At 34.1% G+C, this 26,770-nt stretch overlaps 1 protein-coding gene across 1 annotated transcript in view; it reads left to right on the top strand.

Moving 5' to 3' along the window:
• Nucleotides 1-23,690, top strand: part of LOC149779429 (ecdysone receptor-like) — a 110,967-nt gene extending 87,277 nt beyond the window's left edge. The window contains exons 6-7 of the mRNA XM_089940090.1: nucleotides 352-577; nucleotides 5,844-23,690. Coding sequence (XP_089796216.1) covers nucleotides 352-577; nucleotides 5,844-6,088 — 471 coding nt within the window. The 3' untranslated portion in view covers nucleotides 6,089-23,690. The remainder of the gene's footprint in view (nucleotides 1-351; nucleotides 578-5,843) is intronic.
• Nucleotides 23,691-26,770: the final 3,080 nt, after the last annotated feature.

Below are 26,770 nucleotides of genomic sequence, written 5' to 3'. Positions count from 1 at the left end.
ACTTATTTCACTAATCCTAATATGAAACCCAGATCCATATCAAACATGGATGAACCAATTATCCAGGTATTTGGCAACTATCATTTTTCCGTAGTTTTACTTGTATGCTGTATGTCCATATTTTAATGGTAATTATGGTAAGACTTATGGCAAAATCATAAGAGTTGGCAGGTCTGAGATGGCCATGTACTGTCTAGTCCAGCTGAATTTACAACAGTTAAACAGCATAACAGAAATTATCCTGACATAAGTCTTTCAACCAAGGCAACTGCCTTGATACAACATTTACCTTTTAGATTAATGTTTGCCAAAAGAGTGATATTAGGTCATCATGTGGTTCTTGTTTTTCAGTCAGCTTGTAGTGAAGTTATGGCCATACGTGCTGCACGATGTTATGACCTTCCAACCCGTACCATAATGCTTGCCAACGGGACACCTTGTACAATGGAAAACATGATGGCAGCAGGGGGATCAGAAGAATACTGGAAATTGGTCTACCTGTTCTGCCATGCTCTGGTGGAAAACCAGACTGACAACACAGAATATGCCTTATTCACAGCTATCTGTATTTTCTCTGGTAAGACTGATATGTCTTGTACACTTGCATGCACATCATCATCATTGACTCTGCTAAATTGTATAGGTGTGTAAATCATCATTGATTTTGCTAGATTGTATAGGTGTGTATTACACTGTCATCAGTTTACCATGCAAGACTGCATTTACTTCCATTTAGTTTCTGCTCAATCAATTTGATTTGCACTTTACATTGGTTGAGCTGGAATGGTTGGTCTAAATACATCTGTTCAGATGCATTGAAAGATTTTAAAAACCAGGCAACTAATACACCATATTCACAATTGTTTTTTCCATGGTTGATCCCATAATATCATCTGTACATCATGCAAAAATATATTTATTGTTTTCTATCAGTTTTGTTTTCAAAGCTCACTTTGCCATAAATTATGTAAAATAACTGTGAAAAATTGCTACAAGGAAAATTTAACATAAAGCATCCTGGCATGAAGATCTTTCAAATATGTGTAAATCAAACATGATTGCAGTTAGCAAATTTACAAAACTTTAAAATGACTTATTTTTTATAAAGCACTCAACAGAATTTGACCAGATTTGACAAAAAGCATGTCGATAATTAATACTTACCTGCCATCTAATACTACCACCATTTCTGAATATAGAAGAGTTTCAGATGCCTGCTTTTTACAAACCTCTGAACAGAATTGGAGCAAATGTGACAAAAATGCATTCTGGCATGAATGGCTGATGATGTTGATATTCTGTCAAACGTGGCCACTGTTGCAAAATAAGAAAAAAAACCTTCAAACAAAATTTGTTCTCAGAAACCACACAGCAGAATTTTATTCTCAAAAACCACTCAGCAGAATTTGACAATATTCAAGATACCTTATCTACCTTGTATCTTGGGACACAAGGAAAATAAATGATTTTGTTTCTGTCCCAGAACTTATGGTGAAACTTTTTTCACTTGGGTCATATATCCCAAAGACTTAACAAACAAAATAAATTTGTATTGAATTTGTGCATGCTACAAATAAAACAGATACACAAAATGTCTATTAGATAATAAATGAAAGAAACCAACCTTGTATTGTTATCATTTGTTCCTTATTTTTCATCATGAGCTATTTATTAAAGAAAAAAATATATCCATGAACTCCGTATATGTAATGTATGCATCAATACTGTAATATTGCTCATGTCAAATTGTGTTTAGTAGTACACAAAGGTTTGATAATGTCATCAGATTGAAAACTGGATCCAACAAAATTGCGAACAAGAGAGAGGGATGGAGAGAACAATATCAACAGATTGCTTGAAGGCACCTGCCATTCATGCATGACATGGTGTAAGGTGCAAAATAATCAAGATTGCTTTATATCCATGTTAACTATATGACAGTATCTCACAATTAAAAATCATTATTTGAAAAATACATTACCTGTGAGTGCCAATGACAATCTTTTTGCTGCCATCTGTTACAAAATAGTAAAGCAAGTAAATGCTGTGTCTGCTATTTACCTTGCTTACATAATTGCCTTTTCAATTCGGTTATGATTACAGATGGCAAACTATTAGAAATCGAGGTAACTGGTAGTGAGCAATAAACTCTTTTTCTGGTATTCGTGTGAATTTTGAAAATTAATTGAAGCAATGACACAGTTTTTAAAGTAACACATTCTAGTGGTTTTTGCATGGACATTGATGACCCAGTGTCTTCCATAAGATTTGGAGGAAACAAAATCATTCCATGGTGCAGATTTTAAAACAAGTAACATAAGTCAAATCATTTTTCAATTTTGTGTTGTCCATCATGCATTCATAATTGTTATTTACAGCATCTACTCAGAATTGACTTGACCAAATTGCATGTAAATTTACAGGGATCATGCATCAAGGCCTTTAAGGTTTATTGATTTGATGCCGATCGGTCATCCAATATGGCTACTATCACTAAAATTACTTCTCAAATACTGCTCAGCTGAATTTGACTAAATTTGACTAAAAGCATGGTAGCATTAAGGACTTTAATTTTTGACATGATGCTAATAAAAAGTGAAACATTTAAACAACTTCTCAAAAGTTACAGAGCAGAATTGGACCAAATTTGACAAGGGCATAGTATTCTAAGGGCCATTCAAGTATTATAAAGTATGCTATTCTGTCATCAAATATGGCCACTTATTACTAAAAATATAAAGTTGTAAACAGCTAGGTAAAAGCCACTAAACAGAATTGACCTAATTTGACAGCAACCATCCTGGCATGAATGGGTTTTTGGATTATTACCAGTAATGCCACTCCACCATCAATTTTAGCCCTCGTTACTAAAAGTAGAAAATCTTCAATTACTTTTTTTCAAGAACTGCATAATAGAATTGGGCTAAATTTGATTCGCATTACAAGTAGTGCCAATCTACCATCAAATAATAGTTCTATTGCCAAATAAAAATCCCTTTAAAGGACATCTTCTCAAAAAATGCTTTACAGAATTTGACAAAACTTAAACATTATTGCATGAATGGCTTTCAGGTTCAAATAATTCCTGTTCACCATCAAATATAGCTAACATTATAAACACATAAACCTTTTCAAACCATTTCTCAAAATATTGCTTAACAAAATTTTACAGATTTTAAAGGGATTTCAAGTTTATACAGATGATGCTAATCTGCCATCAAATATGGCAGCATTACTGCTAATAAAAAAAGTCCATTAAATGTTTTGTCCACAAAACAAACACTGAACAGAATTGGACTGGATTTGACAAAAAGCATGCTGACATTAAGGGCTTTAGTTAGATACAAATGATCCCAGTCTACCTTTAGATACTGAAGTTGACCATTGTTACTAATAATATATATTTTTTAAAAAAAACCTTAACTCTTTCAGAAAAATCACGTAACAAAATTTAACCAAATTTGACAGTCATCAAGCTTGAAATGAGCAGTAATTTCGAGAACTTATGTTAATGCTCTCAAAAATGGATTTTCCTATCTAAACCACTAAAGAAACAACCTTTGATTGTGGCATTTTATCTTCTTCAATGAAATAACTCTTTGATGCAATATGCAAGAGTTGATGAAAAGTTCTAGAAGAAAATGCAGTACCCTCTAAGCAAATCAATTTGCTAACATAAAAAGTTGCCCTTCTGTAATTGAAAGTTCTTCAATTCAGAAATGGTCATTACTTTTAGCTTGTCTAGTCACAGCTCAGAACTTATTGGATGGCCTATTGTCTGTCATCCAAGTGTGCTATCACTACTGCTCCTTGTAAAGTACTTGGAGGATTGCCATGAAACTTTTGCACACTTACAATGTCTAGTGGGACCCAAATGAAAATGTACTGCTCAGACATCCAAACACAACCACCGGAGCAGTGATCTTGAAAATCACTGCTACTCCTGAATGAATGGTCAGATAAACTTAGTGCTTTCACCAAAAATGTCTTTTGATGTCTACTTTGGCATGAATGACAAAGGTGCCAATCTGACAGTCTGTATGGCCGCCTTGGAAGTTATACTTATTGTTCCTCCTCCAGATTCGAAAGAGATATCAGAATGGGGTTTTCACCAAAAGGCTTTTTATGAACTCAGGATGGTCCTGCATGAAAATAGTTTCACTTGGTTATCTTGATAATCCTGAAATCATACTCATCATGACTGGATAGACATATCAACATGAGGGTTTCACCACGAGACTTTGTATGATGTCTACCTAATCCTGAATGAAATTGTGCCCATCTGATGTTCATTGTGGCCACTATAGCAGCAATCTTGAAAATCTTCTTATCTTTTCTCCTCCTGAATGGAAAGTCATTTGGACATTGGGTTTTCACCATAAGATTTTTTATGATTCCACTCTAACATCTTAAAATCTAATAACCACTGCACTTGAATGGTTGATCATATCAACATGGGGCTTTCACCAGAAGACTTCTTTCAGTGTATCCTTGGTCCTAACAAATGTTGTATCAATCTGAAGTGTAATATGGGCTGCCATAGTTGCCATATAATATATACTACTCAAAGTTGTATCAACATTTGGTTTTCACCAGAAGACATCTTATGTTCAGTTGGTACCAAAAAAAAGTGAAAATGGTGATGACCTGACATAGTATAGCAGCCATATTGAAAATCTTGTTATTGCTACTCCTCATAAGTGAAAAGTTACATCCATATGGCTTTTTGTCTAGTTGGTCCTGAATGATAATAATGCAAATATGACTGCCACATATTGAAAATGTTTTCACTAATTCTCCTGAATAGTTGGTCATATCAATATTGTGTTTTACTAAACATTGTCTAATGGTGTCTAGTTTGTCCTAAATAAAAATATTGCCAATCTTATATCCAAAATGGCTTCTATAATGACTCCTTTGAAAATCTTTTTGCTCAAATATATCAAATGGTTTTAAAAAATAGTTTAAAAATAAATTATATGGTGTATTTTAATTCTTGGAAATTTTTTTCAGAGAGTAAATGGGTCAGTGCCTTAGAAGTTTGAGGGACTCTTGTTAAGTTGCCATTACAAATCACTGACATATCACCTCTGTCCTCATGAATTTTATTCCTGAGTTCAGACAATTTGGGAATGTGAGAAAGCTTGCCTGATAGCCTATCATGTGATGAAAAATATGGCATCAGATCCATAACAAACAAACCAACCAATCACTGGCTTGATGACATCATCATTTTCTATGTTGTATTTGCAGATGCAGTGACAAAATGGCAGAGACGTCCTTTGTTGTAGCACAGAGTGATTATAAATATTGATTGAAAGTTAGGAAAATTCATCATTATGGATTAATGATGACTTGGATGTTCTAAAACACTTTCTGAATTTGGTATTAGTAGATAAATAAAACATTTCATCGAAGGTAGGGAGACTGTTAAAGATGATTTAAGAAGAGGTAGACCAAGGAAGTCTATTCTGCTATTTTATGCAAGCATGTATGAAGGAATTATGTATTGTCTTTGAGGTAGCAGACAGTTTTGGTATTTTATATTGGAGTGCAGATTAAATTTTGACCAAGGTGTTTGGATCGCACAGGGTTGTGTCCATTGCATGTCCAGATTGCTTGATAAAGTACAGATGGGTTTAATGATAAGGATCAGCAAAGAATTAATCAGGCACAAAGTAGAAGTGCATTTATTTGAAAGAGTTTGTAACCATAAAGTTTTTGTGGAATTTTTAATTATTTCATTTTTGAACATCATCTATAGTTGGCACCATACAGCCACTATTGACTGTAATAAGAACAATTTTTTTCTACTTATAATTTGATGTGTTTATTCTTTTCAGAGCGACATGGACTTTCTGATAAAAAGCAGGTAGAGGAGATTCAAAAAATATATGTTGATGCTCTGACAGAATATGAAGAGAAAAAGAGATACTCAGGGGGATGTTCTCTGGCAAGACTTCTCATAAGATTAGCAGATCTCCGTAGTATCAGTGTGGAGCACTCCAAAATGTTGACTCGTATGCAGATGGATGAGTCAATTATGCCAACAATTGTACAGGATATCTATATACAGAAAGATCGATGATTTTTGTTCATCATTAGACTCAAACTTGTAATGAATTTGCTCAGAATTGGGGTGTGTAAGTCAGATAACATGACCTTTGCAGAATACATAAATATCATGGAGTATTTGCAAAAAATTATATTATAATTCATGCTTTATCGATGAATGCCAGTGATATTAAGTGGGTAGATGGACAGCTATTTGCTTGTTTCCATTTGTCTGCAGGTGACAGTTCCTGACAGTTACTTCATATTAGTTGGCAGATTTGGATTACTTTGCATACCTGTCTATACATTCAGGGAAGCGAACTTAAAAGATGTAAGATATATTGGCCCCTCTCTGCAATGATTCTTCATTACAACTCTGTTCCAAGGATCTATACAATGTACCGTGGGAAAGGCAAGGTAATTTTATATGGAGTTACAAGATGCATAATGTTACAGTTACATAATGATATACTATAATGGAATCCATGACCGTATATGCCTTATAAAAGGGATGGTGTTATACTGGGCACCATAAAACGAGGGACCTCTGTATAATACTGTTCAGGGGAGCCATCAAAGTGTACCTTTAGTATATGTGAGATTGTGTTATACAGGAGTACATTATTAATTCAGTGGATCCATGACCATACCCACCTTTTAAAGGGACAGTGTTGTAATACTGGGGTACTTTATAATGAGATTCTGCAATAGTACAAAACTCTTAGCTACATTTCCAAAAATACAGCTGGGTACCACAGTTCTACAGCAGTTGTGAGTCAAACATTGAATAAAGTAGAGACTCATTTTGAAAGCTAATGCAGAGACTCATTTTGAAAGCTAATGCAAGTGGCATTAAAAGTGAATGTCTACAACAGCAATGCTGCAAAACAACATCAAGCCCAGGATAATAAAAGAATAGCTCCAATTACAAAAGTTGAGGGTCCTGGTGGAGAGAATAGAAGTCATGAAAGTAGTGATTTTTGATGGTACTACGTTCACATTTGTAGGAAATAGACAAGTCCTGTGAACTGAGAAAAAAATGGATATGTATCATAGGATATATCCAGCAGAGATCCTTTCAATGCACTTCAGGATCTACCCTGAGATAAATAAAAAGATGAAGAGGAAATATAGTCAAGTTCTTCTTTCAGATATTACTTTTCAGATACAAAAATTGAATATTTGTTTGATTTTCATTAAATATAATTGTTATTGCATATTTTAGAATATTTATGACAAAATTTAATTTGTCCTCAAGACTATACAGAGATTTAAAATTATAGATAAATGTAATTGTACATATTAGCATAGGAGTTACAGCTCAATATATTCCCACATAGGAAATTGTTTTTTTGGTGGTGTATGCTACCTTATTCTATTTACTTGTTATAATGGCTGGGATTTGTGAGTTGCCATCCCGCCCATTCCATTATTATTGTGTGTTACCTAACTCTACAGTTTTGTTTATTCCAAAACTGTCACGGCTGTTCAACTATGTCACATCTTGATGCTAACATTTGCATGTGTAATGAATGTACACATAGGTGATACAGTTTGATAGAAATCTGCTGGTGTTTCCACACTGCTGGCTGTTGCTGTTTATATAGCACTGAATAGAGTGAGTTATTAAATGACTACTTGACATAACACCTGTACATGTCTTAATAATAAATGACACCACTCTCATTGCTCAGAAATCACTACCACATTTGTATGATCACAAGACCAGGCTTTCTTCAAAATCTTGCTAATATTTACTAAATATATTTTTGTCTGGTTAAGGCTAGCTCCTATTGCTTGACAGATGGTCTTGTCAAGGGAGAAAAAGTTTATGTTCTCCACATTTCTTAATTTTGGCATTCCTTGTTGCTAAAACACATCCTACTTGGCTTGGAACCACTTTTCGTGTCTGATGTCTCATTACCACTTCACTTTTTATTGGTTAAATCATTTTAATAGAATATATTAGAGCTTTATTTTACATGAAGAAACACCTGCAAAGCTAGAACTGCTGTGTCTTATAGGTTAATTTGTCAGACTGAGACCAAAATGGTGCTGATTCAAGTCCTACCATCTAATTGTCCTGGGTCAGCTCTGTGGGGTGTTTTTAAGCAAGGCATTTCACTCCATTTGCCTCAGCACTAAAACAAGCAGCTTGTATTGCTGTGTTGTCAAACACCATACCTATCCTGTAAGGGTATGAACTGCCATTAAAGGGATATAATTGTGTTCCTCTGTGTGTGTATGTGTGATAGCATATGTATACAAAATAGGTATGGAAATGTAAGTTTGGTACTTCTTCTTGGAACTAATCCTTCACCATTGGTTCACAAGTAAGGTGTGAAGTTCAGTCTATATCCATTGTTTTATCTACCCATGCATCATGCATCAAATACACAGAATTATCCAAATTGACGCACAAAAATCATCACCGGTATGTAAATTGATGCACCCCAATGTTATGTTTTGTTGATTAACACAAAACAAAGGTTCGGTCTACAAATCACCCCAATATTATGTGTTGTTGATTAACACAAATTTATGGTTAGGTCTGACTACTTTAATGGCTAGATTACAACTATCCCAAACAGGGAAAACACATCCATATCAGTTTCTTATGCTAATGTTATCATAAACAATTGAGTGTGGATCCTGGAGCTAACCTTATGTGACTTGTCACTGTCACATCATTTGTAGCAATAGGATGTTAGAACCGTATAATCACCCTATCCGAGTTAGAGGCAGAAAATAAACATGTGATTTTAAAGTGATTCTCACGAGAAAATATTATTTTATGTGCACCTTTGTCACGCAGTGAAGCAACATTTTCCATTTGCTCAATTGTATGCTTTGCATTGTTCCAAGATACTGTCATCATTCGACTGAAAATGGCATCCAAGGCAAAAAACATTTAAATTGATCCGTAACAAACTAAATTATCTTTTGGACTGTGTTTATGACTGACCAATCATAACAGTATTGTTATCGAACCAGTGGAGCCTTCATCATCCAAAAATGAGGTAATGGTTACTCGTAAAATAAAACATAATTTGTGCAGCAATGGTTGAAAACGCAGCTGGCTACGTTTTCAAAAAGTTAAGTTGCATGAAGAATGTGATAGTGAATACGCCTTTGTGTTTTGCCATATATGTACAGAGGCTAAAAAAATACCTCCATGACCAATTGTGTAAAAACAAGAACTTTCAGAACAGTACACTGGCAAGGCATGCTGGGTTGCCAGAACACAAACTGCTGATTGAAGGTCCACAACACCAGGCAGATTTGAATGCAGGTTTACAAAAACATGGTCCAAACAAGACATAGCAGTGAAAGTGCTACTTAAGCATGTACATTGGCTGAGTGTAAAAGACATCCATTTTTTTAAAATACAAATCTCTTCTTAATTTAATACATGACTTAACAGCTGAAGAAATTGATGCCATTGGCATTTTGAAGAATTCTGCCAATTGGTATAACTCGGCTACTACCTACCTGTTCATTGTACTGGAGAGCCTTTCAAACGTTGTTGAGGATAGCCTTATACATGACCTGCAAAATTCGTGATTTGTGACAACAATGGTAGATGAAAGTACTGACATAGCCAACAATAAGCGCCTTGTCATATGTGGTCAGATTATGTCAGATGACATAAAACCTTCAACAAAATGTTTAACAAATTTAGAATGTTCAGATGCTTCTGGCAAGCGATTTGCCTTATTGGCTTTAGTCACGTTATATAACTAATACTTTTATTGTGCATTAAACATATATTTTTTTTTAAACTACTAAAAACTCATCATTGGCTTGAATAAGACTCCTAGGTTTTGGATGTTGACTCACTGTAGTTTGCCTTGATGAGTTAAATGACTTACATGAAGCCATTTGTAGATAAAACTATATATATCAGTTAAGCAGTTATGATGTCCACACAGGGAATCAGCTTTGAAGCTTGACCCCCAGAAAAATTGAAAATCAATGCAGCAGAAAATGAAAGGAGTTTTAAAAAAATGGAAGATGAAATTCTTTATTCCAAGTTATTGCTTCCTGCTAATCAGGTGTTGTGACATTTGTCATCAGTCTTTTTGTTATATCATTTGAAATAATTGATCTACCATCATTATTCAGTCCATTACAGTAAGCAAGCCATGTAATAATTGCATGCAGGGATTTGATCTACTGTCATTATTCAATCCATTACAGTAAGCAAGCCATGTAATAATTGCATGCAGGGTTTTGATTTACTGTCATTATTCAGTCCATTACAGTAAGCAAGCCATGTAATAATTGTATGCAGGGATTTGATTTACTGTCATTATTCAACCCATTACAGTAAGCAAGCCATGTAATAATTGCATGCAGGGATTTGATTTACTGTCATTATTCAGTCCATTACAGTAAGCAAGCCATGTAATAATTGCATGCAGGGATTTGATTTACTGTCATTATTCAGTCCATTACAGTAAGCAAGCCATGTAATAATTGCATGCAGGGATTTGATTTACTGTCATTATTCAATCCATTACAGTAAGCAAGCCATGTAATAATTGCATGCAGGGATTTGATTTACTGTCATTATTCAGTCCATTACAGTAAGGAAGCCATGTAAAAATTGCATAATTGGATTTGATTTACTGTCATTATTCAGTCCATTACAGTAAGAAAGTCATGTAATAATTGCATACAGGGGTATCTCTATTATGTGATTGTAAGATTTTTCTATGTACAAGTCCTGACCCAGGCAGTTATATAATTTTACAAAATCAGTAAGTTGTAAGATATTCACATAAAAAAAATTCTTGTTCACTAGTAAGAATGCAAGTAATTTATGAAGGAGTGCAAGTGCAGATAGAATATGTGAGGTTGTGTGCAACTAAATATTCAATCTTTTATCAAGTTTTGCTCAATTTTTGTCTGCATTTTTATTGTTGGATATTTTGAGGCCCAAGTAAATAACAATTTAGAAATTTCAACTGCACTGAGCAAATAAACATTTTTACTTTTTTTTTTTACACGGTATTGAAAATTGGACTACTCTAAAAGTATATGCAGTTGAAATTTCCATGCAGTTGAATTTTCTGTCAAAAACTTTGTTCCTTGTCAATTTTAGTTATACTCTTTTATTCTGATATGTTTTTAACACCATAATAAACCATGAGCAATCAGTGATGAATACTCAGTTGATATCTGAATACTTACAAGGTGACATTTTAAATGATTGCTATAATATTTATTACTGATGGTATGCTTTTGGTACAAGCTTGTAACTCAATTATAATGAATTCCTGTGTATGGCATATATAAATGCAAGACTAGTTATTGTCTATAGAACATGTAGATCAATTTATTATTGATCTAATTGCAATGGAATTAGAGGCAGTTAAAATTGAATCAGAAAAGTAAATCAGCTGGATTAACTGTTTTGGCTTAACTTTTGCAACAGTGATGAAAATGAGGATGATTGATCTATGATAAAAAGTTAAAGGGCACTTTTAATTACCTTTGTCATAGATCTATACTGTTAATCCAATAGTCAGGAAGGCCTCTCACTGTAAGGCTGTGATAAACATGTATTATTAAAACACTTTTTGTCAGTAATACAGATGCTGAGACAAGTAATTTAACCAGTCAAATGAAAATGGAATGTGAATGAATGCAGATGAAATGCAGAATAATGAATGCAAATGTAAAGCAGATGAACACAGACAAAATGATGAATGCAGATTGAAGGAAACAGAAAATGCAAATGAAATGTGAAATGCAGAAACAAAAATGAAATGAAATTCACTTGATGAATGAATTTGAAAATATTTTTTTAATCTTAAATTCAATGCCAACTTTTTTAAATGTATGCATTCTCTTTTTTTATTAAAGCATACTTTTTGTAAGAAAATGTATGAAAGCAAGTTTTCTTTGTATAAAGCTATCTAGAAAAGATCCATTTCTTGTGGTGAGGGGAAGTGATAAGCACAAATGCATTTTTGGGACCATAAATGAAAATTATAGCTGAAATTAAAACTTAAATGGACTACAAATTAAATGGGCAGATATCAGGTGGAAACTAAATGTATACAAATTGCAGATCTGGTAAAATTACAGTTTCAGGTTATGTAAGAGTTAAATATTGTATGCATTCTATGACATATAATGCAAGAATTTCAGTTTAGCTTATCTGTCAAAACCTAAGTGAATGTTTGATATGTCTCTTTATCCATTATTTGTCATTGATCCATCCATCCATCCATCCATTCATCAGCAATTGCATGTGAACAGAGAGGATTCATTTCTGATTAGATTTGAATCAGGTTTGGCATGTAAGCTTGTTACCAAGACATCATATGGGCATCATCCCTACAGATTAATGATGGGATCTTGTTATCAAGACATATGGGCATTATCCATACAGATTAATGATGGGATCTTGCATCTGATTGGCTGAGCTTGTGAATGTTCTAAGATTCATATTTCTGATCATATTTGGTATGTAAGTTTGTGTGATTGCAGAAGAATTTGGTTATGATTGTGATTCACACATATTAATGAGGATTGATGCTGATGGTGGGTATTTAACCTGCAGCCTTCTGGTCAGGAGCCTATTGCCTTAACCACTGAGCCACTGTAGCTCTGTTTGGTGGAGATCTTCATGTGAGTGAATTTGCATTCACAAGGTGACAAATGTCGGCTATAACCAGGTGAGTAATATCAGCTTCTTGCATGTTCATTCAAAGCATTGCTTTATAAAAATTGGACATAAAATGATGCTCTCCATATATCTTTCTTAAAATTGAATGACAAAATTGGGACATCAGAAAAAAATAAAATATTGATGAAGTAGAGCAAAAAATTCACAATTTGTTAACATTAAATTAACTCCAACATGTTTGCTGTTTCGTTTATGCAATAAATTCTTAATACATAGACAAATACATCTCTGTCATGACTACATTTTGTAGTCTTATATTTTGCAGCTGTTTACAGGTACTTGGTTACAGTGAATTGAAATAATGTTTAAAATAATTCATTATAATGGTCTCCATGGAAACAGAAGGAGTCTGCAAAGTCTTATATATGCTTATCCTTATAACTAATATACAGTATTTTGGAAATAAGTTTTGATGGATGTAATAATGTTAAACGATGCATTTAGGACTATAATCAAGAGTAAACTTCTTTATTGTGCTCATAAAGTGTGGCATAAAATGAGTTGACAATATTTATCTACATATGGGCAACCATTAGTAATTGTATTCTGAGAGACATTACACATAAGGGTAGCATATTAGGTTAATTGTGCTAAACATGTAGATCTTTTCTTTACTGAATGTAGACAGCCTAATGTTTGAGGGATTTAGAAGAGAACAGAAGAAAAAAAACATTTTTTTTCTCCATTTAAATATTGGGACACATGAAGGCAGCACATGCGAAAGGCAATAATTATAAGCTGTGTGAAAATGTGTTGTGAATATATTGCATATGCAGCACTTGACGATGCAGACAGGAAATGTACATGTTGAATTTTGGAAACAAAAATAATGAGTAATACTTATCATTCACATTGATATTCCAAAGTTTTAAATTGCACAGTCTGTAAGTTGGTGTATACAGTACCATGACAGATAAGTAGCAAATTAACATGGAAAAATATAATCTTTTAAGATGTCATTATTTTGTTACTTGAATGAGATAGATAGACATTTGAATGTCTATTTTACAGAAAGTTTTCTATCAAGCAACACCCATCTAAATTGTCAGTAAAAACAATATGATCATTATCAGCATTACCAGTCATGCAGATGTGATGGATGGTGAAAATTTAAACTGTATGCAAACAAGGTTTAGTAGATGCCCCATATGCATCATAATGGTATAAACATGTGTTGGATGGGGTGCATAGGACATGACTGGATCTACCACACCTGTGATGTATTATACTTTTATAAGATTCTTTTTTAAAGAAAAAAAGGAATAAACCTTGATTTTAATTTTGTTTTTAATATGGACTAGGTTTGCAGTACTCCTTGGCAGACAAATGTATGAGTGCTTACATTGATCTGATGTCAAACTTGTTGTGAAAGCAATTAACTTGCATCACTACTCGATTGCATATCAGTACAATAAGTACACATCTGTTTGATAACTTCAACAGCAGTCCGTCATTACTGGCACTTTGCCTTTGAATTTGTTCCATCTTAACCACTAGTTCATCAACTGAAAGCTTTATTTTTCTTGTGTTTAAATCTAAGTAGGCCTGTATTAGTATGCTCACAGTATTTGGATTTACCTTTCATTACTTATAATACCATAATTGACTGTTTCTATCCAAAATACACCCACTTAATTAATTTAGCTTGCATACTGAAATGAAAGATGGAGCCCAGGGAATACAAGAGATTTGGCTGATGTTGATATTGTAAAATTTAAAATATTTGTGGGGATAACATTTATTGGTTGGGTGTCAGCGATCTATTGGGGATGAAATTTTGCAGGGGCCATGCTGTTTACTTGAATACCCAATCAAAAATACTACTTTTGTGGTGAATTTAACATTGTGGATATTCATTTTTCATGAAAAAAGCAAATCCTTCACAATACTCCAGATTTTTAAAAATTTTATGTATGTCTGTCTGTGCTTTATTGCTTAGAAGATATTTTTTGTTCTTCTATGGTTTCTTGACAAGGAAATATGCTGTTGCAGTATGATTATTTCACTATGTCAGACTTTGTCAATGAACTATAATGATAGAGATTATGTTAATGTATCATTAAATATAGCTATTTTTCAGGATTGTATGCTCTTTAAAAAAGTTAAATTATGGTATAATTGATTGATGTCCATGTTTGTTTTGTTATAATTGTTTTTGTGTGTCACATGATTACTTGTATTGATATTGACTTCGATCTGAAATTTTGAAAACTAATTCAAGGTACTTTCAATATCCAATTTCCAAAGCATTTTGATGCACTCTGTTATGACAAAACTTTCCTCAATATATACTATATTTTCTTATATTTAAACATTATATTTTGTTGAATAAAGTGCTTCGTTTTAGGAGTGCTATAAACACACACACATACACACACACACACACACATATATATATATATATATATATATATATATATATATATATATATATATATATATATATATATATATATATATATACACATACATACATTTGTCAGAGTAGAAAAATGATCTTTTAATTCTAATTATCCATGCATCTCTTGTCATAAAAGAAATTAAGCATATTAATTGTGATTATTTATGTTCATTTATTTTACTTATTGTTCATCCAAATCACTACACATTTGTGCTGTCTGAGAGGTCATTTAATTAAAGCATCAAACATTGTTTGTTTAATAAAATCCAAAGTCCATGTGAGCTTATGCTATTTCTCATTGTCCTTATGGAATGGTATGTCATGTGCCCAGTCATTAACAGTTGCTTGTTATGACTCTGGAGTCCATATTTCTGATCCGCTTTCAATCAGACTTGGAATGTAGGTTTATATCATCGATGAGTTTGATATTGAGCAAGACTGATGCATAATAATGGGTGACTCTTGCACCTTATTGAACTAACATTGTTACCACTCAGGATACCATGTGTCTGACCCAATTCGTCAGACGTTGTTTGCTTACTTTCCTTAGTTTGTTTATTGCATTAATGCACATAAAGCAAATCAGTCGGACTGCAAGGATTTTATGCATTGTGATGAGTTATTTTGTGCAGGAAGTTGCAAATTGTAGTAGCAAATGTAAAATAGTTCTATGTACATAACATAGAATGGAAATTAACTGTTGTGAGAGGCCCAGTTGCATCAGCTTTACATCCTTGAGTCCATATAGGTCATATATATTCTAAATCCGTGAGTCCATATATGTTGTATCACCTGTGCAACCATGAATCCATAGAGTTGTATCAATTCTACATCCCCAAATCCGTAGGAGTTTGTATAGTTTGGTAGTAGGACAATTTTGTCCAGTTTTCATGAAATTTATACAACTGTTTCTTATAAATTCTTTCAATAATCATCAATTTTGTCATGCTGAAAAATGCTGATTTTAGATGAATAGTTATGCAAATTAGTGGGTGGAACATTATATTAAAATCCAAGAGGTCATTTAGGTCAGTACTAGCCATGTGACTCACTTAAGCTGCAATTTACCAAGATGAAAATCATGGTAACTTAAAGAATTTGAATGTGTTGATATGTAATTGACAATCTGTGACCATTACAATACTTTCATAAAGTCTGTGCCTGCTAAAAGATGTATAGATTCATCTGAAAGATCAAAAGGGTCATACATAAATAATGTTTAATTCAAGTTACCTCTCAGGATCTATAATTTTGCTGTAACATCATCACTAGCATTCAACCAGTCAAACAATTCTGTGGGACTCAGTCAGGTAGTAACTCATTTGCTTTTTATCCACAGGACATTTACTGAGAAAGTGACCAAAACCTCCTAGCCTGCCATGTTTGTTTTAGAAGTTTGACTATCAACTTGCTACAATATATTCCCAAGGTTTTTCAACATTAATTTGTTAGAAATTCTATGATAATAGTACAAGATAAGCGTAAAACTCAGTAAGCTTGATGTTTTCACCTACCAGATGTTTTCAGCTGTAGCCTGGTTTAATCCATATGTTAAATTTATGGCACAAGTTAGTATCTGCTGGTATTGGGTCAAATACACAAATGCATGTCATCATGTAGGTTCATAAAACAACAGCATTTGTATGGAGGAAAGACCAGTTGGTCCCGCTTATAAATTTATCAAAACATAATGATAGGTTTAATATCAGATAAAGTAATTAATGCCTAAATTTTGTAATAATGGGGTCTGGATTATCAAAAATGAATTATTGTATAAATTTTGTAATAATGGGGTCTGGACTTATCAAAAAGCATCTGTTGACCATCAGCTAAATATGGTGGTCTAGGGTTTAACTGTAATATTGAGGGCTGGATTTATGATCATATAAATAGGGTGGCGTTAGGTTAGGTCCTAATCTTGAGTGCTAGGTTTAGCATCAGATAATTATAGTAATTGTGAGGGCTGGGCATAGCAATCGGGTAAATTCTATAGTGTAGGGTTGAGCCATAATCTTAGGGCTGGGCTTAGCAATCAGATAATTATTGTAATTGTGAGGGCTGGGCATGGCAATCAGGTAAATACTATAGTGTAGGGTTGAGCCGTAATCTTAGGGCTGGGCTTAGCAATCAGATAATTATGGTAACTGTGAGGGCTGGGCATGGCAATCAGGTAAATACTATAGTGTAGGGTTGAGCCTTAATCTTAGGACTGGGCTTAGCAATCAGATAATTATAGTAATTGTGAGGGCTGGGCTTAGCAATTAGAGAATTGTGGTAATTATGAGGGCTGGGCTTAGTGGTCAGGTAAATACTGGATTCAGCCTCAATCTTTAGGGCTGGACCTATAAGCATGGGTTTATGTTCAGTCAATTAGTCTATAGGTTCAGCTCTTAATATTTTTTCTCTTTCATGTATTTTTTTGGTGGTACTGGTGGCTATTCTTGACATAACGCATGGGTTTATCATCAGATAAATATTGTAGTCTAGGGTTCAGCCATAATCCTGAGATGCAGGGCATTTTTATCAAGATCAAATACATATTGTAGTAAGTACAAATATGTGGAAAAAGTTAAGACATTCTTCATTAAGTTAAATTCGTCTAGCTAAAACCTCAAAAGACCACACCAGTGGCCTAGTAGTTAGAGTATCCACCTTGGATGTGGGAGGTCGTGGGTTCAAACCCTGGCTGAGTCATACCAAACACTTCTAAAAATGGTACAAACAGCTGCCTCGCTAGGTGCTCAGCATTAAGAGGTTAGTGTTAGGACTGGTCGGCCTGGTGTCAGGATAATTTGACTGGGTGGGGCATCATGCTACATGTCTGCGACATGATGCCCCAGTGCTAGACATCACTTTAAACTGCCACACTGCAGATATTGTAGCGATATGACTGGAAATTGTTAATAGCTACATTAAAATCTAAATCACACACAAAACCTCAAAAATTTCATTTAAAAAAGATGTTGAGAAGGATGAAATTTGTTAGATGATGTAGAAATTTTATGGAATTTGATAAAATCAGCAGTTGTTGAATAGTGACTGTCTTATTGAGTTGTAAGGGTCATACCACATAGCTTTAAAATAATAAATAATAATCTGATTATACTTTGATACAATAATCCTATATTACTTAATACAGTAATTCTATTATACTTTACAAAAAGCAAGATTTTAAAATTTGAGCTGTGTTCTCAAAAGTTGATACCTTTTATCATGTTAGGCCTGACAGATTTATAATTTTCAACACCAGTGTCAGTGTTTTTTGACAGTTTATGAAATACAGATATATGATGCCATGACCATGTTGAATTGTATGCTCAAACTTATTACGACTGTTAATGAGCTCTGCATAGTCGAAATTGTGTAAGCATGCCATTGACCCCATACCGCCTATTTTACATAAACTGTACAAACAAAATAAAGGCAGATTAAACCAGCTTTGGTTCAAAGAGGACTACCAATAAAGTTTTAATTAAATATGTGATGACGTTTTATTGATGTACTGTTGTATAAGGAAGTTATAATGTAGATATCGATCATCAGGTACTAAATGCAATACCAGGCCCAAAAATTACAAACAGTGTGCCCTCTAGATTCTTCTCATTTTTGCCACATTGGGGATAGAAAATTCATTTTAGAGAATACTTTTGATCACATCCCTGCTAAAGTATATAAAAGGCATTTTCATTTAGCTGTTTCACCCATGCATGTGCAGAAAGGTGATAATTGGACTTTATTTTTCTTATTGAACCTGGGATTTTCATATTCTGACTCCTTTTTACTCTAATTCTGAAATGTATCCTACTTTATGCAAAGGATCCATGTGCAGTTTGGACAGGTCTGCTTCAGATCTATGGCAGAAGAGTGTAAAACCTGGATACACACTTCGCTTGCAAAACTGGTTTCCAGTTTTTTTCTCAATTTAATGTGAAAAGAAAGTCTATATTATTTTTTGTATTACATCTTCCTCCATTTCTGTTTCACCAGCTGCTTTGGTGTATCTTAATTGATGTTGATATTACAGAGCTTGGAAGCAGGGTGCTGCCTCATGACATGTAAATGTAGCAAGCAGGGTACTACTTCATGACATGTAAATGTGGCAAGCTGGGTACTACCTCATGACATGTAAATGTGGCAAGCAGGGTGCTACCTCATGACACATAAATGTGGCAAGCAGGGTACTACCTCATGACACGTGAATGTGGCAAGCAGGGTACTACCTCATGAAGTGCAAATGTGGTGAGCAGGGTGCTACCTCATGACACGTAAATGTGGCAGGCAGGGTGCTACCTTGTGACACGTAAATGTAGCAAGCAGAGATAACTAGTCAAACTTGGACTGTACTTAGGGTTCTGATTGATCAGTGATTTGACAAAAATACCAGAGTTTACTATGAATGTGAGAATCACTCATGATATTGGGACTAAGTCTGGGTCTACACTGTTCACATTTGGGTACAATATTTATATTAATGAACTTAGCTGGTTGAACTACCCAGTTCACATTTTGGATACAATATGTATTTTAATGAACATGGCTGGATGAACTACCCAGTTCACATTTTGGATATATATTTAATATTGGTGAATATTGGCAGGAAGAATATAATTCTTGACTCTGTAGCAGAGTTTTGCTTACTGTATATACTTGGTTATTAGTCCAGTCCAACTGCAATAGACCCTGATAAGCCATTGCATACATTTGCCATCAGATCAGGATGTTTATTCTACTGATCATTCCTAACAAACTACATGGACCCAGATCTACTAGCACATTGTGTGGTGGAGGTCTGGGTCTGTGCAGTTTGCAGTTGGACTTGACTTATAAGCAGGTATATACAATAGATATTGTTTTAAATTTTAATTTACATCTCTTCAAAGCAGGGCTCATATTTCCACTGCATGGATATGGTGATTTTCATAGTAAATAATCAAACAAAAAGTGGCAGTTTGGCTTGCATAGAGTTTAAATTTGCATGAATTAAAACAATTTGTATGCACTGTTTCTATTTAGAAGTGATTTATTTGGAAAAGGGACATGATGCATTTGGTCTGAATAAATCATTGGCCACAGCTTTTTGATGTAAATTTCATATTGTAATATGCCTCTCATTAAACAAATATCCATATTACCTTGTTCAAATGGATATTCTTAGCACAGATTTAAGAAGAAAAAAAGATGGCTTTTAGCAAAATCTTGCTTCATAGTAGTTTGGCTACATATTTGTGTATATTTGTATAGTTCCAGACTTGAAAAAGAATTGAGATAATTTATATATTTAATAGTGTGTATAATAGGATGCGGTTGAAATGTGTGCTGTGCACTTGTTGAAGTTTAGCAGAAAGTCTGTATGTGTGCAGGGTAGGAAATTACATGTAAGTGGAGAATATATTCATGTGGGTATGAACTCCTTGGACAACACGGGCTCTAAACTGGACATTTAATATTTAATTATCACTTTGCCTTTGATTTAATGGTATTTACCAAAAATATACATTTTTTTGTTTGGTGTTTTTCAAAGAGAGGGCTGGATTGCTTTATCCTCAGACCTTGATGGATGAACTCTACTAGTCTACATATATCATCGTGGCTGATACATTCTTGGTACATTAAATGTATAGTGTCAGGAATAATCATGAAGGAATTAGAACAATTTTATTAGAGCTGATGCAAAACAGCTCTGAAAATCTTTAATTTCCCCATGATTGCTTGGTAGTAACTACCAGCTTCAGGGTGAAGATCAAACAGTTGAATGTTTTGTTTCAAAGATACTTTGGCTGGGTTATGCTGCCATTTTTGTGTAAATAGCAAAGTGCATTTTCTGATCTTACTGAAAAAGAATGCTGAAATGGCTATAAAGTTCTGATTGGCTAATCTGTTTACTATGTCAGTTTATGAATATTTATGTACAATGAGGCATTGATGGCTAGTTTACCCAAGAGGATGGATGTATAACAGAGTTCATCATCCCTGTGTATCCATAGATGGATAAATTTAGACGAAGGGTTGCTGAGAAATTGAGTAAGTTGTAAAGCTGCCTCCCCAACCCAACCCAATTTGCTATTGTATTAATTTTGGTTATTTTTATTATAATGAAAATTTATTGAAGTTCACATTAAGGAACAAGTTCTGTGTAGTCTTTTGGTTACTTCTGGAAAACACTGACTTGAAACCAGTTAAAAACATTATTTATTATTCTCAAACACTCAAATTTTGACACTGGATTGATTAATCAGAATGTTAAGCTTAGTCTAAGCTTATTTTCGTGTAATTTCCATTTCTTTTGCCAGTAATTTTGCAGTTTTTGCAGCAGGTTTCGTGGAATGGACAATTGATGTTAGAAGGTACACAAGTTTCCATGATCTATAATGCATGTACAGAAGCACAGTGAGGACACTACTTGAGACCTGAATGTTCATTAATACATAACTTTTCATGAATCACTACATAATTCATTATATGTATATTAGAGCTCATCAAAAGCTGAAACGATAAGAAACCCGAGGTTTTATTTTTTTAATCTGCATCTGCGTTTTTGTTGTTTTAATTCTGAAAATGCTTTCGCTCTATATAAAATTATTTTTGCATTTTCCTTTTTTCTGTTACACAGTTTCTAAGTTTGTATGGGCAAAATCCACCTTCTAGACATTAATATTTGGTTATGAGTGGATAATTTTCAATATTGTAACTCTTACAATACATGTACAAATTTGGTACATGAAAACAATATATTACTTGTTCTGAAAATGTATGCCCATATTCCCTAGACAAGCTGTACTGCACTAAAAGTGAATAATTATTTTTGCATCCTCATTTCAAAATGCTGGGAATAAAAATGACATGTAGAATCCTTCAGTAACTATGGTGTCATGGTGTTTAAACAGGTCTTTTTTGATATCCATCTTCAATCTCTTGCCACTATTGTTGAATAGTCGATTATATCAACATGGGTTTTTCATTAAACACTTCTTATGGTATCCATTTGGTCCTAAATAAATTTGGCACTGATCTAGCATCCAGAATGGTCACCATGGCAGCCATCTTGAAAATCAAATTATCACTACTCTTCTTAAATGTAAAGTCATATTGGCATGGGTTTTTTACCAGAAGACTTAGTATAATGTCTAACTGGTCTTAAAATAAAAATTGTGTGCAGCTGACATCCAGTGTATAGTCATCATGACAGCCATCTTGAAAATCTTGTTTTTCTCCAGTCATATTGACCAGAAGACTTTTTATGATGTCCAGTTGCTCCTATGCAAAATTACTTCTGTTTATACATCCATTATAGCTGCTACAGCTGCCTTCTTGATGATCTTTTTTTATCACTACTCCAGAATGGGTGGTCACATCAATGTTGGGTTTTTGGTAAAACTTCTTATGATGTCTGGTTGGTTCTATATAAAACTGGTGCTGAAGTTATGTAGAGTGTCACCACCATGGCATGAAATCCTTATGACTATTCATCCTGAGCAGGAAAGTCATATTAGAATGGGGTTTTCAATAAATAAGTCCTTTCAACAGAAGGCTTGTGATATCTAGTTGGTCTCAAATAAAAATTATGCTGATCTGACATCCAGTATGCCTGCCACAGTAACCATCTTCACAATCTTGTTACTCCTCCTAGATGAATAGCAATACTGACATGGGGTTGTCACCAGAAGACTTATTATGATGTCTAGTTGATACTAAATGAAATGGTACCAGTCTGACATCCATTATATCCACCATGGCAGCCATCTTGAACTATTGCACCTGAATGGAAAGAAATACTGACATGGAGTGTCTAGTTGGTTAAAAATGAAAATTATATTGATTTGACTCCCTTCTTGAAACTCTTGTTATTACTACTCCTCAAGAATTGATGTTGATATCAACATAGGGTTTTCACCAAAATCCTCTTACGAAATCCAGTTGGCCCTAAATGAAAATGGTACCCTGGACCTGCAGACATCTAATATGGTTGACACAATGACATATTGAAATCTTGTCACTAATGTTTCATAATGGACAGTCATATTGGAATTGGGCTTTCATCAAAAGTCTTCTAATGGTGTCTAGTTTGTCCTTAAATGAAAATGGTGTCAATATTAAGAGACATTGTAGCTGCCAATCTTAACAATGTAGCTGCCAATCTTAACAATGTAACTGCCAATCTTAACAATGAAAATGCCACAGTGGTTAGCTTGAGTGTCCATCCGTTTGAGTGACAAGTGTTAATCAATAGTATAATTTATTGAACTCAGTCCATACTCAAGTGTTAGTGTAAAAATATGTTGATATCATTGTGTACTATTTCACTTTAATATTTGTAATTCCTAGATTTTTGGAAAACATTAAATGATTCTAGCAACTTTGTTGATGTTTGTGTCCATGATCAATTGTCAAGCAATTAATGCTATATCTCACATTAGAAGAGACATTACAGTAACTAGTAACTGAATTTTGTCATGAATAACATGTTGCATGTTCCATTGCTCAGATATATAAGTCTGTGCTCACCCTAGACATAAATAAAGAGTATTTTCATCAGTATCCATTGTCTGCATTATTCTTGTTTTCTTTATAATCCAAATGTCTATTTAGCTTTTTATGACAATTGTGGAATATTTTAAAATTAGGTAATACAAAAAGCATTAAAAGGTTATTTTAAACAGTGATTTAATGACATTTTCACTGATAAACATAAAAATAGATATTTCAAATATTTCCTATTTTAAAGAAGAAGAAAACAAGAAATATTTGTTTTTTTCTTCAGATTTCATAATCTTGCCACATAAACAATATGGGCTTTTAAACAAGTTTAGAAGGGTAAAACCAAATTCAGATAAAGAATGTTTATTTTTTATGAATAAATTTGGGAATTTTATGAATTTAACTTGCCAAAAATAGTCTTTTTTAATATTCCCAAACGGATCCACTGTTACTTTTTATTTTCATGTTATAGTTTTATCTTATAAAATGGATTAACAGGTACTTTGAGAGGGAAGTATAAATTTGAAAATGCATTATGTAACGAAAATTGAACTGCTTGTGAAAACTGATTTCCTTTCATGTAAAATTTGTAGAAAATGTACCAGTTACCAAAATATTTCATTTTTAGCATTCTTTAACAATTATTTTTTCTGTTTACTGCAACTGATGACAAAATTGATTATAGGATGTCACATAATTGTAAGCTCTTCACCTTTGAAAGCAGCAAAAGATGATAACATTACCTTGACTAGTCTATTCCAGTTAAATATTCGTTTCAATGACCACCTGTACTGTATCAGCTTACAAGTAATAGTCTCTCTTCTTGAGGATGCGGGTATCCTGTGGAATTCTACTACTACTTTAACTTACTGGTTTCTCTCTTCAAGCTCAATATCAAGGCTCAGTATTAAAAGTTTTTCATCACATTTTCTCATTTGCTCAATAACTTGAGAGCCAACTGAGATTAAATGGCCAAGAAGTGCGTCCACCCTGACTACCCTATGGGACCTTCTACGAAGTTCTTCTAGCAGGCGCAGCCTCAACAATCTCACAAGCAGCCTCATCTTCCTTATGCCCGTCGTTAGCTAGGAGAGGTCAAGAGTGAAAATATTTGACCCTTAGTGAGTTGCGCACTCTCCCGCGATGTCTTCCTATGTTCAGCGTACCGATAGGTGCTCGTTTAGCCCTCTTTCAGAGGTTAGGTCGGGTATCATGGTCCATTCGATTTTAAATGACGGATATTGGCTTCGTTTCAGTGAACACACTTCCCAATCACGGAACCTCGCTTTATACCACCAGTTCAAACTGGCTCAAGTAAAGGAAGAGGTAAACACCTATCTTCTGAGGGGCGCAGTCAAGAGGGTAGAAAACGACCAAACACCTGATTTCTATTTTTTTATTCCATATTTTTTTGGGTGTAAGGTGAAAGTTTCTGCTCATTATCAACTTTTCAGCCTTAAACAGATTTCATCGGGAAGAAGCTTCAATATAAAACCGCAACTAGGCGGTGTAAATAGGTTTTCATGATGCATATCTTCACACCCTCATCATCCCGCCACACAGGAAATGCCTAGAGTTTTGTTGCAACCAGGAGCTATTCTAATTTTGCCTTCGTCCGTTCGGGTTGTATCTGTCCCCAGTCTACCATTATGCTTGCAGTAGTAGCAGTCTCCCTCATGTCTTTACTGAGTATTTCGAAAACTGAGTGATGCGCATCGTCTTCGGAGATTCGTACACGTTGAAGGCACACAATGTTGTTCAACAGACCACATGTTTAGGTGCTAAATCACTTTGTTAATGGGAGCCTTGATGTCTCAGTTGTTAGCATGCCCGACTCGCGATTTGTGGTTTTGGGGTTCGAATCCTGCCCCAATACCCGTCCATGTCGGCTGCCATGGTATATGCTTCTGGACAAACAACTTTATTCCATCTAATTTAACTATCAGTACCAATGTTTCCATGGTATTGCTTTAGTTCCTTAGGTAACCACATCGAAAGAAAAGACTGACTTCCCTGTTTGGGGCTTATAGACGACAACAAACTACTTTTATCTTTCTATCACGAATTCCTTTCAAGAATTAAACATTGTCCTAAATTCGACAAAAACAGCTGATTGCCATCAACATTACATTATCGCATAGCACAACATCTACATGCCGAACCTTGAACAGACATATCAGATTTCTTGCCGACATTTATAAGCATTGTCCTGTAATGTATGACTTTGCAATTACATTGATACTCGAAACGAAATGCCACAACAGTAGCAAACTATGGCGAGCCCACACTACAGAACTTTTTCTACTTTGGAGTCGACGTAGACAATTTTGTTATGGTTCTGGTTTTTAAAAAAATTTCATTTCCTAAATATGTCCTAAACCCTGTAATAAAGTAACATAAAGATAAAAACATGTACACTGAACAATACTGACACTGCCAAATGACGGAGTTCAAGGTGTTCAACCTGGAGTTTGTTTTGTTGTGTAGTATTCTCTGTATAGTTTATATCCCTGATGTAATCTGATCCATCCAGCTTTATCCGACTTTAGTGTGAACTTATTTTATCTCATTATGATAGCCAACCCTGCATGCAAGTAATGGAATTGCAGTTTTCTACTATTTACTGGTTTCTAGACTACCGGTACAGTGTGTAATATAGGGTAGAGGGGGGCAAAACGCCCCCTTTAACAACTTTTGGCAATTTATGGCATGATTAATATGACTGTGTTCGCAATTGGACAATTTATTTAAAGTATGCTTTACGTCTAACATAATGGAATGATGTTTGATTACAAAGAAGAAACTATTTACGAGAAAAATGAAAAATGGTAAAACTTTATAAAGGGGCATTTTGCCCCTATGGTGGGGCAACAAGCCCCCTCCGGGGCATTTTGCCCCACAATGCATTCGACATCTGTAAAAGTCTGTAAAACTACAGGGATACTATTGAACTGTAAAATCAAGGATTATTCCTATATGTAGATTTTATATATGTCAAATATGTTAAAACTACATACTGTTGCATCATTCAAATTAGCACAACAATGCGGATACGCAGGCAGCTAAAACAATGCTCAAATCTAAATAGTCCCTAATTTCCATAGTTAATGAAGAAAAAGACAAAGCCCAAAAGTCGTGAA

Source organism: Sinohyriopsis cumingii, chromosome 17 (genome assembly GCF_028554795.1).
Source record: "Sinohyriopsis cumingii isolate HCF-2022 chromosome 17, ASM2855479v2, whole genome shotgun sequence".
Lineage (NCBI taxonomy): Eukaryota > Metazoa > Mollusca > Bivalvia > Unionida > Unionidae > Sinohyriopsis > Sinohyriopsis cumingii.
The sequence above is the reverse complement of the archived record's forward strand: the minus strand, read 5'-3'. Positions and strand labels throughout refer to the sequence as shown.